The sequence below is a fragment of the Pimephales promelas genome, chromosome 22 (assembly GCF_988280905.1).
Source record: "Pimephales promelas chromosome 22, fPimPro1.hap1.1, whole genome shotgun sequence".
Taxonomy (NCBI): domain Eukaryota; kingdom Metazoa; phylum Chordata; class Actinopteri; order Cypriniformes; family Leuciscidae; genus Pimephales; species Pimephales promelas.
Genome location: NC_142790.1, coordinates 19,601,393 through 19,618,140, shown reverse-complemented (window position 1 = coordinate 19,618,140; position 16,748 = coordinate 19,601,393). Strand labels below are relative to the sequence as shown.

At 39.5% G+C, this 16,748-nt stretch overlaps 1 protein-coding gene across 2 annotated transcripts in view; it reads left to right on the top strand.

Moving 5' to 3' along the window:
* boc (BOC cell adhesion associated, oncogene regulated) overlaps positions 1-16,748 on the top strand; it is a 44,074-nt gene that overhangs the window by 24,366 nt on the left and 2,960 nt on the right. For both annotated transcript variants that reach the window (XM_089125968.1, XM_039666992.2), the window contains exons 2-17: positions 6,477-6,601; positions 6,939-7,220; positions 10,100-10,246; positions 10,983-11,126; positions 11,206-11,499; positions 12,173-12,445; positions 12,721-12,980; positions 13,096-13,261; positions 14,071-14,130; positions 14,302-14,511; positions 15,149-15,327; positions 15,439-15,538; positions 15,626-15,748; positions 15,855-16,037; positions 16,127-16,329; positions 16,463-16,551. In XM_089125968.1, the coding sequence (XP_088982094.1) occupies positions 6,493-6,601; positions 6,939-7,220; positions 10,100-10,246; positions 10,983-11,126; positions 11,206-11,499; positions 12,173-12,445; positions 12,721-12,980; positions 13,096-13,261; positions 14,071-14,130; positions 14,302-14,511; positions 15,149-15,327; positions 15,439-15,538; positions 15,626-15,748; positions 15,855-16,037; positions 16,127-16,329; positions 16,463-16,551 (2,822 nt within the window). In that variant the 5' untranslated portion in view covers positions 6,477-6,492. The remainder of the gene's footprint in view (positions 1-6,476; positions 6,602-6,938; positions 7,221-10,099; positions 10,247-10,982; positions 11,127-11,205; positions 11,500-12,172; positions 12,446-12,720; positions 12,981-13,095; positions 13,262-14,070; positions 14,131-14,301; positions 14,512-15,148; positions 15,328-15,438; positions 15,539-15,625; positions 15,749-15,854; positions 16,038-16,126; positions 16,330-16,462; positions 16,552-16,748) is intronic.

Here is a 16,748-nt window from a genome sequence, read left to right as displayed (position 1 = left end):
GTATTTAAGCTATTGGTTATAAATATGATTATTTATTTAAATTAGAGCAACACACAAACACTGTCTTTTTGGGGACTCTCTCCATAGACTTAATGGTTTTTATACACGTACTCTAACCCTACCCCTAAACCTTCCCATCACAGGAAACTTTCCGCATTTTTACTTTTCAAAAGAACTCATTCAGTATGATTTATAAGCTTGTTTCCTCATGGGTGACCTCAAATTAGATCCCCACGGTGACACAAGTCCCCATGAGTCAGTGTGTGCATTTAGGTAAAAGTCCCCAACGGGATAGAAAATACATGAACACACACACCTTATTACATGCATTGTGCATTTATTCCAGATCTATCAATGACTTTTCTTTTTCTGATATATCCTCATGCCATATTTTCCTTCACACAGGATTTTGTACAGGCACAATCAACTTTTTTCATTTGTATTAAGATGCGTGTGAAGTGATCTAAGTTCATTGAACCTGTTTACTGATTGCCTGACTTGACAATATTTTCCTAATAAGCATCTCCAAGGCAGTTTTGTAAATGGATTTTTTTTTTTGTGTGAACTGAACCCTTTTATAATACCTGCCTCAGTTGGGGAGCAGCATGAAAACACAGTCAGTCTAATCCTAACTGACAGTTCCCATCGTCTGGCCAAACGGAGGTATGCGGTCATGTGACCATCCTACTCACATCCTAGTGCCTGAATTCAATAATTAGCGTGTGCTAGTTAATGCTGCCTTGTTATGAATTATGCAAATATCAGGGTGGTTAATTGATTAGAGCCCCTGGATTTGGCTCAATCTTTTGCTCGTTAATCCCTTGAGTGGGTCTCATTATTGTATTTTTTGGGCAGGGGTGGATGTTGCTCATTAATACACTGAAGGGTACGGTGATGGCGGGGGTATTGGCCTTGTTAGTGGCTTTTGATGTTTAATTTTCCGGCATGGGAACGACTGATGTCTGTCCGGTGTATTGTTCTGGAAAAGATTCGAGTTTGCTTACACCTGTTAATCTGTTCTGAGAGCCATGGGAATGTTCCAGAAGATTAGTAATGGTGAAGAGCCCTGAAGGTAAAGTCATGGCTTTTGGAAGCAGGTGAACTGTGCCCAGAGTTAAGGACATCCATGATGAATCTGCTGGTGACATACAGTGAATCAGCACATTTTATTTGGCTGTTAAGTTCCTAAAGACCATGCTGTTAGATTAATTTCATAGTCCTTCTTTGTCTTTTAATGGAGTCACTGATTTAAACCTAAGGTCATTTTGATAAAAAATTTGATTCATTTCTGTGAATCAGTTCAAATGATTTAGTGAATCAATTAGGAACTCTAATTAAATATTCGTTTTCATAATCAATGATTTTTTTTCATTTATTACAATGATTTAGGATCATCAAAAATATGTAGGTAAATAGTACTGTTTGTGGTGTTTCTTAGATTAACTCAAAGAAATGAAATTCTTCTGTTGATTTACTGAAAACCAACGTGGAACATATCTTTTAAAAATTTGTTTCAATGTTTAAATTTACTTACACTACCATTCAAAGGTAAAAAAAATAAATAAAAAATGACACTTTTATTCAGCAAATATGCATAGTTGACATTTATAATGTTTTAAAAGTTTAATAAATGCTGTTCTTTTACACTTTCCATTCATGAAACATCAAAATAATATAATAGTTTCCTCAAAAATATTAAGATATTGATCATATGAAATATCAACATGGATAATACTAAGAAATCAATCTCCATATTAGAATGATTTCTGAAGGATCGTGATCACTGTGGTCATGATCACAGGATCACTGTGTAGACTAAAGTTATTCAGGTTCGCCATTATAGGAATAAATATCAATTTATCCGTTATTTTAAAATCCAATAATATTTCACAAAATACTGTTTTATTGTATTTTTTGATGAGCAGAAAAAAACCCCGTTCAAAACATTAAAAAAAATAAAATAAATCGTACCGACCCCAAACATTTGAACTCTTGTACATCAGTGGAAGTTTGGTCAAAATGGTGGTTCCTCTGATTGGAAAAATATCTATTCTCTGCCAATGTAGAGCATAAATCTTTCTTGAGATGTTCTGTATAGAATATGAAAGGGTGTAATATAGTGAAAGATTCATTTTGTGTGTTGTTAATCTGTTGGAAGCCATAATTTCAGTGTGGTCTCCTTCTGAATTGCACTTTCTCCATTTTGGCTACTTCAACCAAATGGCCAGCAAACTTCAACTATCCACCATCTCGATGTCCCCCCTCTTCGGTCAATCACCAGTTGACATCCACTCTCTAATTTGGATCCCTAAAGCTTAGATCCCCCCCCCCCCCATATCCACAAACCACTGTTGCCCCCCCTCCCTCCAGCCCAAAACTGCAGCCCTTACTTGTCCATTGAGCTGCCCCCATCAGCTCTTCCTCTGGCCCTTCTGAGAAACGTCTCTCCTTTCACAGGGGGCCGTGGGGTTATTGTCCGTGCGCCGGCTCACTGCTTTACAATGACTCTCCACTCTATTAAGGTGCGTTCTGCCTGTTACCGTCGCCCAGAGCAACGGGCCTCCCGCATGGTAGATATGTGCTGTGGCATTGTGGGCCATGGGCCCGCACGGGCAGTTGAACCCAGCACTCCTCACACTTGACACCGCATGTGTTTATCTAAAGGGGGGGTATTGTGATGTTTGGAGAATCGAGGATGGGTTGGGGGGGCATAAATAGAGTGAAGGGAGCGGGGTGATAAATATTCAGAAGGAGCTAGACCCCACCTCCTCCTCCTCGTTACTCTTCTCGTCCCTCTGTGTGGAAGCAGATGGAATGTGAACGGTATGAGGGAGGCCCACAGCCGGCAGAGAGCAGTTTTATCCAATTAGTAGGGTTGTCAAAATGAATTTCACACAGGCTGGAGGACAATAGTGACCAGAGTGGCCCTAGAAGAAAGGACTCCATTTAGTGACAAAGAGGCATTATGAAGTCACTTCAGTATTATGCTTTTTGTCTCTCTTTCATTCTCCTATACACAGTCTAAATGCACATGCCTTTGTACAGCCCTTATCCAGATGCTTAGATCAATACGATCTTGGTTCTCTAAAGGGGTCACGTACTTACATCGCATCACATTTTTAACTTACAGTATCGTTTGACTCCCCCTGCCCCTGTGCCCTTTGGTGAAAAATGGAAAAAAATGGCAGTGCTATAATTTTTTTTTCCTTTACAGTTGCGACTTGATATGAATGTGAAGTGTTTGTTTTAAAGACGATGGATTGCGCATGTGTGTCTGAATAAAGCAAGTGTGTTCAAGGGGATAACTTCTGACGCCTGAGACAGGTGGCTTGACAGCCAAGGAGAGACTATTACTAACCTATAGGGCAGCTGTCCTGTTCCTGTTGATGACAGCACAGCTTTGTTGGCTGCAAAGAGCCGGATAGTCCGAGTTCTAGTGTTTTTTTTTTTTTGATGCAAACATCTAATCTATATTCTACAATTCAGTAGAGTTCATCAATAAAGATGGCCAAGAGTTTCAAGTATATATTTAGCTAACACAAATATTGGCTGGGCATTGGGAAATTGTAAATCTGAACTACTTTCTTTAAGTTTTTTTTTTGTTTCACTGGAAGTTTGTTGAAAGATTTCATTGGCTGAATGATTGATACCAGCAGACGTACACAACAGAACTTGACTGGATTTAAGTATGTGGCCAAGGCAATGCTATATCTGGCTTACTTAAATTAGTTTTTTTAAATTATTATTATTATTGTGAGAATAATGTTCATGTCAGGTCATCACTTTGAGTAAGTTACTTGCAAAAAAAAATATTTTCATTAAATATTAGTTTCTTTAAAAAAATTTAAAATGTTGCTAAAATGTATTCATTCATTTATACGTTTATTTTGTGCTAGTGAAATAATTGGCAGAGCAATTACAAATCTTATTCTGAACTTTGTTCTTGAGCAGCCCATCAGAAAACAATAATTCAGTTATGTTTTTTTCCGGTTGTTTGTCCATTGGAAGTTTGTAGAAAGATATTTTTTTAATGTTTCATTGGCTGGATGTTTAGCAACTGACTACTTCCATCCCTCACAGTCTCTATCTGTGGTCAAAACCCAACTGAAACAATAATCAACCCCCTACAGAAGTATTAATAGAAGTAGTTGTAGTATTAATAGGAATGTCACGAGTTGTAGTATTACTAATCTTAGTAAGTTTGATATTATCTATCATACATGGTAGTAAATCATTCATTTTAGCTGCTGTAATATTAAAAACAGCAGTGATGAGCCAATCACTGACCTGATTAAAGCTGACGAATCGTGACAGAGCTTAAACTTAACATAGAGAACTTGACTAAGTGCTCACTTAATGTTGTAGAAACTAGTTGTTGTTGGCCTGCTTGTCAAATTGAGTGTTTGCTTAGGTCAGGATGATCTTAGCTACGGCAGTGAGGTTCCCCGGTGTGCATGCAATCAGCGTCATGCCCTTTCCACTTCAGAGATGGAAAAACAAACAGGCTAATCTTGTATCGGACAGCAAAATCCATCAGTGTTTTAACACATACAGTAATTAAAATGATTAGTTCAACATTTCCAGATCAGTCAGACTAAATAACATCTCTCTGCAGCGTTATTCAGACAGCAAGACTTGTTTATTTCTGGTGTTGGAAACGGAAAAACATTTATTTAGGGCAAACCCCAAACTCTGTAAATGGCACACATTCTATTCCGTCAGCAGAGTTTGGCTAATAGCTAACGGCTATGTACCTACCAGCTCCAGGAAAACAACTCTGATTCCCAAGACGTAGACTTCATTTATTTTTGTAGAGTTTTTTTTTTTTTTTCTAGAGTTGCGTTGTGTGGTTCCCTCCCATGTTTGAGCTCTCAATCTTTCTGTGAGCTTTCATTAATCATTACTTACAATTGATGGGAGTAGAGTTGTGTGCGTGTTTGTGTATGTGAGAGAGAGAGAGAGAGAGAGGGAGAGATTTGCAGTCTGGGACCAATGGACCACCCTCCTCCTCCTGACGGGAAGTTGTTAGTTTAACCTGACAGGAAAGAATTCGGGAAACTTGGCAATGAGAGCCGAGGGAGAGAAATGCTCCCTTTCCTGCATTAACTGTTAATACACTAACCATTACTCTTTTTCTCCCTCTCCGCTCGCTCTCTTTCTTTCTCGGTTTGCGTCTTTGTAGAGAACACATCTCACTACTCAATATTTCCAGAAAATACATATGATATCACCCCCACCCCATTGTTCTTTGTGTGCAGGTCTTTTTCTTTTGAACGCGCCGGTATCGGTTACACCTGAGTGAGGGGGTTCAGATTTCCCCCTCTTCTTATCCGGGCACCCGTCTCAACAGTATGACTTGCTGTATGTGGGTTCAAGCGGATGTGTGTTTCAGCATGAGTTCTGTGAGCTTGTAAGGAAAGATTGATTCAGGAGTAGCAGAACGCCATTTTTGCGCCCGGGAAGGCAAAATGGGAAAGCTATTCATAGGGTCATCATTCCAAATGAAAGTGAGCAGAGAATCCCTTCGCGAAGTGCTCGCTTAAGAGCACAGACCACCATCACTGAGAAAGTAATCTTGCGGTATATGATCGTGAGTGACATTCATTTAAACCTTAAGACCTGACAAAGAGTCTTAAAACACACCGGAAGAGATTCCTTTTTTTACATATTCTTATTTTTGTTGAGACGGTGCATAATTTGATATCTCAAAGAGTACCTAGAGTGAATTATATTTACCAATATTTTTCAGAACAATTTTAACAGCTGTAAACTTAATTTTGGATGATGTGGAAAGGTAAACTTTGCTATTCAGAGTTATTGCATTTCATTCAAAAGTGATCAGTCATGTTCACTACCATTCAATAGTTTCGGGTTGTTAATTTTTTTTTTTTTTTCATTTACTTTTATCAAAAATACAGTGAAAACAGTAACATTGCAAAATATTGTTACAATTTGAAATAAATATTTCAACTGTGATATGTTTAATGCCATTTATTCCTGTGATGGCAAAGCTGAATTTTTAGTCTTCAATGTCACATGATCCTTCAGAAATATGATGATTTGCTGCTCAAAAAACATTTATTTTTATAACCAATGTTGAAAACAGTTGTGCTACTTAATATTTTTGTGGATACCAAACATTTTAAATGTTTACTGTCAATTTAAACATTTTAATGTGTCCTTGCTGAATAAAAAATACTAATTTCCTTGAAAAACTTGCTGACCCCAACATTTGAGTTGGTGTGTGTCTTCATGTAGAGCGCTCCAAATGAGCTCCTCTTAAAAGTGCTCACTTTAATTGCCTTTGGAGTAAGTAATCCATAGCATTCTTGACTTAAATGGATTTTGCTTTGAATTTAGTCTTTTGTTGTTTTGTCAGCTATATGAATGTGTTGTTGGCTTCTCCTTATAGCGCAATATAATGTATCACCAATGACATTTTCAGCTGATAACCTCTTTCTTGTTCTCTCTCACAGGGGTAGTGCATGGAAGATGTCTGGGATATTGGACTGGATACCATGGGAAAGAAAGCGGAAGTTTCGAGCGCTGTGTGCCTTGGGTGCTCTGCTGTGCTGCCTGCAGGATAGTGCTGCTGTTAGAGGTGGGTTTCGGACCCCTTCAACTTCATAAAGCTTCATTTGAGCCGGAACAAGCTGGTCTCAGATCCAGCACCTATTATAGTTCTTGACACCTATTAAAACATATATATATATATATATATATGTTCTGTAGCCACTGATGTTTGCCTACAGAACAACCACTAGCTCTGCACAAACTCACTTCTTCAGACTTAAGTGAACTCAGGCACCTTGTGGTTATACTTTTAATGTTGCCCTACTGTTGTTTTGATTGTTTGTATTTTTCTCCTCTTTTATAAGTTGCTTTGGATAAAATATAAATATTTATTCACCATACTCGTGTTCCACTTTCTCTTCTAGATGATGTCCCAGTCTTTACAGAAGAGCCTTTTTCTGTGGTACAGAAACTGGGGGGCAGCGTGACCCTGCGGTGCACCGCCCTGCCTAACCATGCCAACATCAGCTGGCGTCTAAACGGTCGAGAGCTGCCAGCTGGGGGCAACGAGGAGCTGGGAGTGCTGGTGTGGCCCGGTTCTCTCTACATCCCCTCCCTTACAAACCTCACCATAGGCAGATACCAGTGTGTGGCCACCACCAGCGTCGGGTCCTGCGCTAGTGTGCCAGCCAACGTTACTGCAGCTAGTGAGTACACACACTTTTGCAAGTGCAAGTCACTTGGTATGAAAATTTTCTGTGCTGAATTTAAAGGGATTTACAGTGTGCGGTTGTGTTCCAGGCCAAGTTCGACTGCTGGTGTGTGTGTGTGTTTGTCCTAAGTCAGTGTTGGAGCACAGGAAGTGGTGTGTAATGTGACCCACAATAATGTCTGTGAGTGTGTATGTAGGGGTGAAATCACGGGCCCTTATTAGCGAAGGGCCTCCTCCCTGTTCTCCACTGCTTATGTCTTCTTACACAGAGACAGAATGGAAAAAGAAAGAAAAAAAAACCTTTTTGTTCTCATAATGAGGTGAATGTGAGTTTGTGCATGCATATACTACCGTTCAAAATACTTTTCAGCAAGGATGCAGTAAATTGAATGACTGAACGACCCCGAGAACATCTTTAAACCTAAATGGAAGTGAGAACATCTTATTGCCTGTACAAAGAAACTAAATTATTTTCAGTTAGCGAACGTGCCACACATGAGATTCTGAAGAACTGTGTGCGGATGCATGCTTGTTTGTGTGATAATATGAGGAGGGCAGGTTTGGCAGACTAGTCGAGGCAGGATATTCTGTCAAGATGAGACGCGACATGAGATTCTTGACACCATTTTCACCTCACAAAGCCGGCATGCTTTACATCATTCACCCCCCTGTCTTCGCTCTCTCAAACTATCTGCGTTTCTACTCATGGCATTTAATGGTGCATTGGATTTCAGTCCTCTCACTGCTCATTTGTTTTCTCTAACTTTCAGCCTTGTTTTACTTTGACTCGTACATGTGTGAGATGTAATTGATAAGGTCTATGAATTGGGAGTCGAGAGCTAGGGGCTTGCAGATGCAAGCTCTTAGCTGGGGCCCCTCGTCTCTTATGATCCCACGTTGGCCCCTCACTCTAATTTAATAAAGACCTCCTCCCATAGCCTGCCAGGGGTTGGACAGTTCTTCTGGGAGGGCGCTGCGTGTGATCGCGAGCCTGAAGTTGTCTCATGTCTCCATATTTCAAAGACCTACCCATTTGTTTTTGCTCTGTGAAAGAGCTTGGCTCTCCCTGGTATCTGTCTCTGTAGGAACCCTGTCTGAAACGTCTCCCACCGGGGAGGCCGTTGCCTGCCTGAGCATTATTTCAAACTCTCCACTTGAATTCCTCCAAAGACAAGCGAGCCTCCCGTGTCCTTCGAGCCAAGACACATTCCTTCGGCACTCTTTCTCTCCCTTTTTTTTCTCTCTTTCTCTCGCTCACACAAAAAGCACACCTCTTAACATGTGTTTTCAATACATGGGGTAACAAATTCCCAATAAACTCTTGGCCTAACCTGTTTTTTTTTTTAAGGGCTAGTAGTCTGGCCAGTGATATTCCACACAATACTGACTGTATCATCGCAGTATGAGTTTTAAATGTCATATAAACATGAGCGTTCATGCGCACAGGCTCTGCGGCCCCAGACATAAAAATGATGAATGCTAAGTAACTGTGCAGCATGTATGAAAGCATTGGAGTTGGAAACTTGTCAGATCATTTTATAAATACTATTAATTCTGCACAGCTCCCAGCATTCCCTGTTGTCCATGCCTCCAGGAGACGTATAATGTACCTCACATATCTGCAAAAATCACATATTCACCCTTTACCTTCTCACATAAAAATACAAACAGATTAGAAACACAGATTTAAAAATTCTGCATAAAAGTAGTCCATTTGACTCATACTCATGTGCTATATTCCAAATCTTGTGATTTTTCTATTTTTACCATATATAATTTTTCTTGTAACACTGTAAATGTTCACTTTTGATCATTTTAATGCATCCTTGCTGAATAAAAGTTTTTTTTTTTTTTTTAAAAACGTACTGACTGACCCCAAAGTGTAAATGGCTTATTTAGTTTTTATTACATTAAACTTAATAAGATGTTAATTCTATATTTTTTCCTCTCCTCTTTCACACCTGAGGGGAGGAGGAATGTTTTGAGGAGAAGGTGAATGGGGGAGGCAGTCAGAGGAGGGGTTAAAGCTGTGCACTGAGGAATTTAGGAGGTTTAGGTTTTGGGGTGGGCTGTAAAAAGACCCTGATAGATTTAGCAAATGGATCCTGGAATTCTCATCTCCCCAAAAAATAATTTCAAAAACCATTTCACTTCAAAAAACCAGACGATTATGACTTTGAGATTACAGATGCAGCTGGTGTTAGAGAGTTTATCAGATGTTGATTATTAAAGTGCTCTTCTCATCCATCATTGGATGTCTTTGCTTCCAGGAATACTCCACAAAGAGCTTTTTTAATCTTTACCTCACGGATCTTTTGGCTCTGTTGTAAATAACTTTGAGACATTTCAGACGCCAAGGAATATAACTAAACTCTGGAGAACAATGAAACAATATGATTTGTGTGAGGAGTAATGAACAGTTGGGGAGATATTTGATGAAGTTCAGGGTTTTTCAGGACAGCGCTGAGAAATTTTCCCTGTCTGCCTTTGGAAAATATTCCCTTCACAGAATGACACGCTCAGGCAGAGTTACTCTGTTTTATTGCAATCCAGACTGCCTTTCCTCTCTTGAAACTCAAGAGATGGGTGACCTTTAGCCTTTGACCTCATTTTAGCCTGGGCTGACTTGAGCTTAAGGAAGCTAGACTTTCTGTCTCTGTTTTTCAGAGCTATTGGGTGTCTGCCCATTCGATATCCCAGTAAAAGTCCTAAGCATATGCACTCTAAAGCTTCTCAGTTTCCTGAATGGAATACAAAGAGGCTTTCAGCTTTGAAACGCTCACGACCAGCATTTGGACGTTTGAGATTTCCATCGCTTTTCCTATTATATGTTTGAGAAACTTTGTATGGTAACTCTTGTTTGTTTCTGTGCAGAACTGCGAGATTTTGAGCCAGATGACCAGCAGGAAATTGAGGTGGATGAAGGGAACACAGCTGTGATTGAGTGTCATCTGCCTGAGAGTCAACCTAAAGCTCAGGTCCGCTACAGCGTCAAACAGGAGTGGCTGGAGACATCTAAAGGTGCGTTTTTACAAACATACTCTATGCCAGTGGTTCTCAACCAAGGGTCCTGTGACCCACTAGTGGGGCCACTTTAGCCCACTTCTAAGGAGGGTACAAGATGGATTGATATTTTATGTATGGCCATTAATGTCTTTGTGCAGTCAGTTTTCTCCTTCATTTTGACTCCTGATCTTGCTGAGCAAATAAGTTTTAAAATTGTGCATGTTTCTAACTCACTACCAAGGTACTACTGAGCTATGTAGTACTTTGGTTGCTAGTGCCTTGGCGTAGACATTATAACTCTGTAGTATACTATGTAGACAGTATGCTTCTGTCTCTTCTGATTTATGGCTAAAATTTAAGCACACTGTATTCATCATTAATCATTACGAGCCACATCATTTTAATGCAAATATGATTTGTTTCAATTTATTCACATTTTTTAAATGCACACAAGCCGATTCTGGTATTTAAGTGTTTGGTAGCTCTTGTCTTGTTGAGAGACATCAAGTCTTTGCGTGTTGTCTGGTCTTGTCCACTCAACAAAGCGCTGCCTGTTAGCATGATTGTCTTTCTTGCAATTACCTGTTCAGATATTCAGTTTAATGATGGTGAAGATCACAGCTTAGATTTTAGGAAATTACCTTAAGGAATGTTCTAGATTTCTAAATTAGATTCTGTTGAAAAGTACTAGCCTGGCCTAAAGATGCTAATCATTTGTTCTTTGATTTTTTTTATTTTTTTTTTCTCCTAGGGAATTACCTGATCATGCCATCAGGAAACCTTCAAATAGCTAATGCTACACAGGACGATGAGGGTCCCTATATATGTGCTGCTTACAACCCTGTCACCCAGGAAGTTAAAACCTCCACCTCTACCGATCGTCTCCGAATACGACGTAAGTGAACACAAAGCGTAAAATGAACACATTCTGTCCATTTTGTTGACATAAAATTGACACGTATTATCTTGTCTAGGTTCAACATCTGAGGCCGCACGTATCATCTATCCACCTGCATCTCGGTCCATTATGGTGAACAAAGGCCAGCGACTTGTCCTTGAGTGTGTGGCCAGCGGTATTCCCACTCCACAGGTCACATGGGCTAAGGACGGTCTGGACTTGCGAAATCTCAACAACACCCGCTTCTTACTGAGCAACTTGTTAATTGATGCAGCAAGCGAGAGCGACTCGGGCACTTACGTGTGTAACGCTGATAACGGCTTTGACTCTGTGAGTTCTGCTAGGGTGCTGTACGACGTGCAGGTGTTTGGTGAGTAGGATTTTTTTAGTTTTTTCTATCCATTTAAAATATTGTACAATTGCTCTAATAACTGTATATTGTTCAAATTCATGGTTCTTAAAAAACATTTTTATTTGTTGTAAATGTTAAACTGGCAGAACACCATCTGGCTAGTGGCCCTTGGGTTATTTATTTGATTATTTGTTCAAGTGAAGTGGGGTTTGAAAAGCAGGAACCAGGGCAGTGATGGAACATTTTACGTGTGTGGAAATTTCAGTTTCCAGTCATTTAATCCTGCTTCAATGTAAGAATCGTAACTCAATGCATCAGAACCAGAGGGCTTTAGTGAATAAATGTGATAATAAGCATCTAAAAGAACCCACAGTATATTTACTGAACAGAAAGAGAGTGTGTGTGTAGGATTGAGTTTCTGAGACCTTGATGAGGTTGTTTTTGTGGGCTCGTCTCACGGCAGCTGTGATTAATTAAGCCGCTCTGGCTGTTGCTCTAATGAGCTCGAGTTGATTCACTAGCATCCAACCATCAAGTTTTTGGAGAGGGTGAGACAACACCTATCCCAGACTCCTTTGCAGCAGCATGCCATCACAAACAGCACTCATGTTTTGTGCTGTTAAACCATCCAAATGCTTGTTGGTTTATGCTTTTCAACATTTTTTGATGTTTTACACAATTGGTCTTTCAGAACCTCCTCAGGTGCGTGTCGATCTACAGCAGCAAGACATTGCTTGGGGCGACACGGTGCGTTTCAGCTGTCAAGTGAGTGGAAAGCCCACTCCCACTGTGGTGTGGCTCCACAATGCTCAGCCCCTAAGCCAATCACCACGCCATCGGCTGTCCTCCCAGATGCTGCGCGTGCTCCACGTCGGGCCGCAGGACGATGGCATGTACCAGTGCATGGCGGAGAATGGTGTGGGCAGCTCACAGGCAGCCATAAGACTTCTCACTGTCCCAACAGGTATAAAACACTTCAATAAAAATGTTAAAAATGAAAATACTTATCATAATATTTGATTCTCAGGGAAAGCAACTTCTGAATGCTTAATGTAAATGTCAATATCACTGTCTTTTTATTATTAATAATAATAATAGTTGTAGTTAATAAAAGGGAATAACAATAATTATAATAATAATTGTTGTTCAATTTTATTATTATTGATTTATAACCCATTTCTATATAATATAAATCATGTTTTTGTTTTAATGAATTCATTCATTTTTATTTTATTTCAGTGCCCTCACGGTCAGGTAAGCTGCCCATGATTCGACCGATGAGCCCAGATAAAGTGCTGCGGGAACAGCCACCTTTAAAGCCTGTGGCCACCAGTGCAGTGCTGCCTTTCGACTGCTCCGAGGTCAGAGTCTCTCCCGCTGAAGCTCCAGTCATCCTGAGTCAGCCACGCACAGGAAAGGCCGACTACTATGAACTCACCTGGAAACCCCGTCATGATGGAGGAGCGCCTGTGCTGGAGTATGTTGTCAAGTACAGAAAGGTACAACACTGCCCAGTTCACGTGTACAGTGTGATCTGCCTCGTTTCACTCTACAGTATGTTTGTCATGTCATTCTACTCCTCTGATTCATTGTGTGTATATTTCTGTCTGGCAGGCTGGAGAATCTCCTGGAGAGTGGACCACTAACACTATTTCAGGCTTCCAGCACAAACTGACTCTTACTAAACTGCTGCCTGCCAGCCTCTATGAAGTGGAGATGGCCGCTAAGAACTGCGCTGGACTTGGGCAGCCCGCGATGATGACTTTTAGAACAGGCAAATGTAAAGCCATACTGCTACTTTAAGATTACCCTTTCTGCATCAACATTTGAAAATTTGTGTTTCTAATGTTAAATAAACTTAAGGTCACAACCCAAATGTTTAGGTTGTGAAAAAAAAAATATTTTTCTATAATGACCCATTTTATCCCACATAATACTTTTCTACTTAAGTTATAACAACTTTGCGATTGCGGTTTGCGATTAATTTGACCAACAAATAATGTCATGATTGACCAATCAGAATTAAGTATTTCAGAGATATTAGTATGAAAAAGAGCAATTATCAATTTATTTATAAGAAATATATATAAATTGTAAATAAAATTAATCATAATGAAAAAGAGACATATTTCAACTGTTTATTGCTTAAAAATCCTGTTAAATGTTACAGTAAAAAAATCTCTATTAAAATTGACAAATAAATATGAATATTCAAAACTGTTTTTTTTTTTTTTTTTCCAAGTTATGCTTTAGTAGCATTAGCAATCATATTTCACTGCAGAATGCCATGATTGTCCATTCAGGATCCATAATCAAGAGATATGTAAAAGAGCAAATGTAACTAGATTAATAAATCACTTAAAATTGACAAATAAATATGTATATATAAAAACTGTTTATTTAATTTATTATAAAAAGGTAATTTAGTGGTCATTATACAAAAATATTTAGCCTCAGAATGATTGACCAATCAGAATAATTTATTCAGAGAGTTGTGTAACAAATTACACTTTTTTAAATATATGAGTTGTAGTATGAAAAAAACAGTGAAATGGTGAATTAAAGTTTCTCTTTAATTTTGGTCTGCAGGGCGTAGAGGAGGAGCCGCAGGTCCTCCAAAAACACCAGATGAGCCACCTCGTCTCACACGTGAGTATACGTTTGCCCCTATAATTAGTTTGCTGTAGTTCTTTAAGGCTGCAGTAAAGTACTGAGGAACTGTAACATTAAATATAGCTAAAATGTGTACCATTAATTGTTCTGATTAATAATATTATGATTATTATGCTGACATAACTTTTTTTTTTTTTGTCTTTTCAGCTCCAGAAGCTCCAGACAGACCCACTGTTTCCATGGCCACCGAGACCTCGGCCTATGTGACGTGGATCCCTCGCGGGAACCGTGGATTCCCCATCCAGTCATTCCGTGTGGAGTACAAGAAATTGAAGAAAGGCAGTGGAGAGTGGGAGGTGGCTGTAAACAATATCCCTCCCTCTCGCCTCTCCGTCGAGATAACAGGCCTGGAGAAAGGTTAGATTTAGATCATCTTCACATAAGTAGTACTATCATTCTGATAATATGGTATGACAAAAATGTGGTGAATCAGGAGTGTCACACTAATATATTGCTTTAAAATTGTCAAATAAATCTGTATATTTAATTTGTTTTAAAAGGTAGTTGAATGTAATAACAAAAACCTTTTAAAGCGATTGTTCACCCAAAAAGAGCTTTCTGTGCCTCCATTGGCAGTTACACAACTACAACTTTGATGCTTTAAAATGTTCATAAAGAGATAATAAAACAAATTCACATGAATTGAGCGGTTTGTTCCAAATTTTCTGAAGAGACACAATCACTTTATATCATGAACAGATTGAATTTAGGATTTTATTCACATATAAACATTCATAAACTCACACAGCATTTGTGGTAAATGGAAGCTCAAGCAAGTCTTACGGGTTTGAAACCATACAAGGGTAATTATTGGCAGAATTTTCACTTTTGGGTGAACTTTAACTCATTTTTTAAATGAAACTTTAGTTGCACATAAAAAAAAAGTAACTTTTCCTAATTAGTTTACAAACCCATGTTTCCCATGATCTTAAAAACCTGTTGAGTTTCACTTGAGTCAGCTGACTTATTTCTTGTTCTTTCCATTGCATCGCAGGAACATCATACAAGTTCAGAGTTTTGGCTGTTAACGTGTTGGGAGAGAGTCCAGCAAGCGCTCCCTCTAAAGCCTACACAGTGGTGGGCAGTGGTCCACCAAACCGACGTCCCATCGACGGACCCTACATCACTTACAATGAAGCCATTAATGAGACCACAGTCATCCTGAAATGGACGGTAAGCACTTCCTCACTAAACATTTTTACATTGTCAAATTCAAGAAATACGACCTGTTTGTTGTCACACGATAATCAGACCTTGAAATAAATATTTATTTTCTCTCTGCAGTACACACCAGTCAATAACACCCCCATTTATGGCTTCTACATCTTCTACCGACCCACCGATAGCGACAATGACAGTGACTACAAAAAGGATATAGTGGAAGGTTAGTCATGTCCTTCCTTTTATTTTTTTCATTTCTTAACTATATATTAAAGCAATATAAAATGTAATGGTCTGGCGCTCTTTTTAGGTGACCGCTACTGGCACTCCATTACTGACCTACAGCCTGAGACGGCTTATGACATAAAGATGCAGTGTTTCAACGAAGGGGGCGAGAGCGAGTTCGGAAATGTTGTCATTTTAGAAACTAAAGGTTCGTTTCCTTTTCCTCAGATTCACCACACCTCAGCCATTTTCTAGAACAAAGATCTCTCCTGACAACACAGATCTTAAGTGTGAACATCTGTGTGTACTTACAGCTCGCCTTCACCAGAGGACCACACCTCCAGAGACCTCATCGTCCAGACCCGTCCATTCAGGAAACCCTGTTCCTCGGCCTGGTGATCTGCCTTACCTCATTGTGGGTGTGGTACTCGGAGCATTCGTTTTCATCATCGTAGCTTTCATCCCAATCTGTCTGTGGAGAGTCTGGGCCAAACAAAGTGAGTGCCGTTTTAGAAACATTAAAACAGTCAAAGATCGTCATTAGTTATTCAAAGATATGCTAAGACAAGGAACCCTGTTATTTCAGAACAAACTTTAGACATGCGCTTTCCAGCGTTGGCAGCTACAGTTTCTCCATGCCAGTACACCATGGTCCCCCTGCAAGGATTGGCTCTTGGTCGGCCTTGTCCTGTAGACCCCCACCTGACATCTGCCCACACTGTCTACGCTCCTAAAGGAGAATACATTCCCAATGGGAAATACACTACACAGCGCCTTCCTGGACACTGGGTAAGTTTTCACTTTGACCTTGAATGTTTTGTGATGTTCAGCACAGTAATAAACTTCTTGGGGGTTGCTGTATTAGGTCAGCAAAGGAAAGTATTGTATTGTGTTGATGTTCAATCTCTTGTCTCTTTTGTAGGAGGATGCTGACAATGAGTTGGAGTGTGATGCATTGTTACCTCAGAAACTTCCCAATCAGCAACCACGTATCCACAATTACTGTAACGGGTAAGAATTGTACTATTGCTTCATTTTATTATAGAAATCACCCCTTTGAAGCTTAATCCAAGCCCTGACTTTGAAACTAGGACCCGGTTAAAAGAAAATTTGTCTCATAATGTACATTGCTGATTCTCTGTTTTAGATTGAATCTCTTTAAAACCCATCTTTCTGAAAAGCTCAGTCTGCTCTGATTGGTCAGCTGG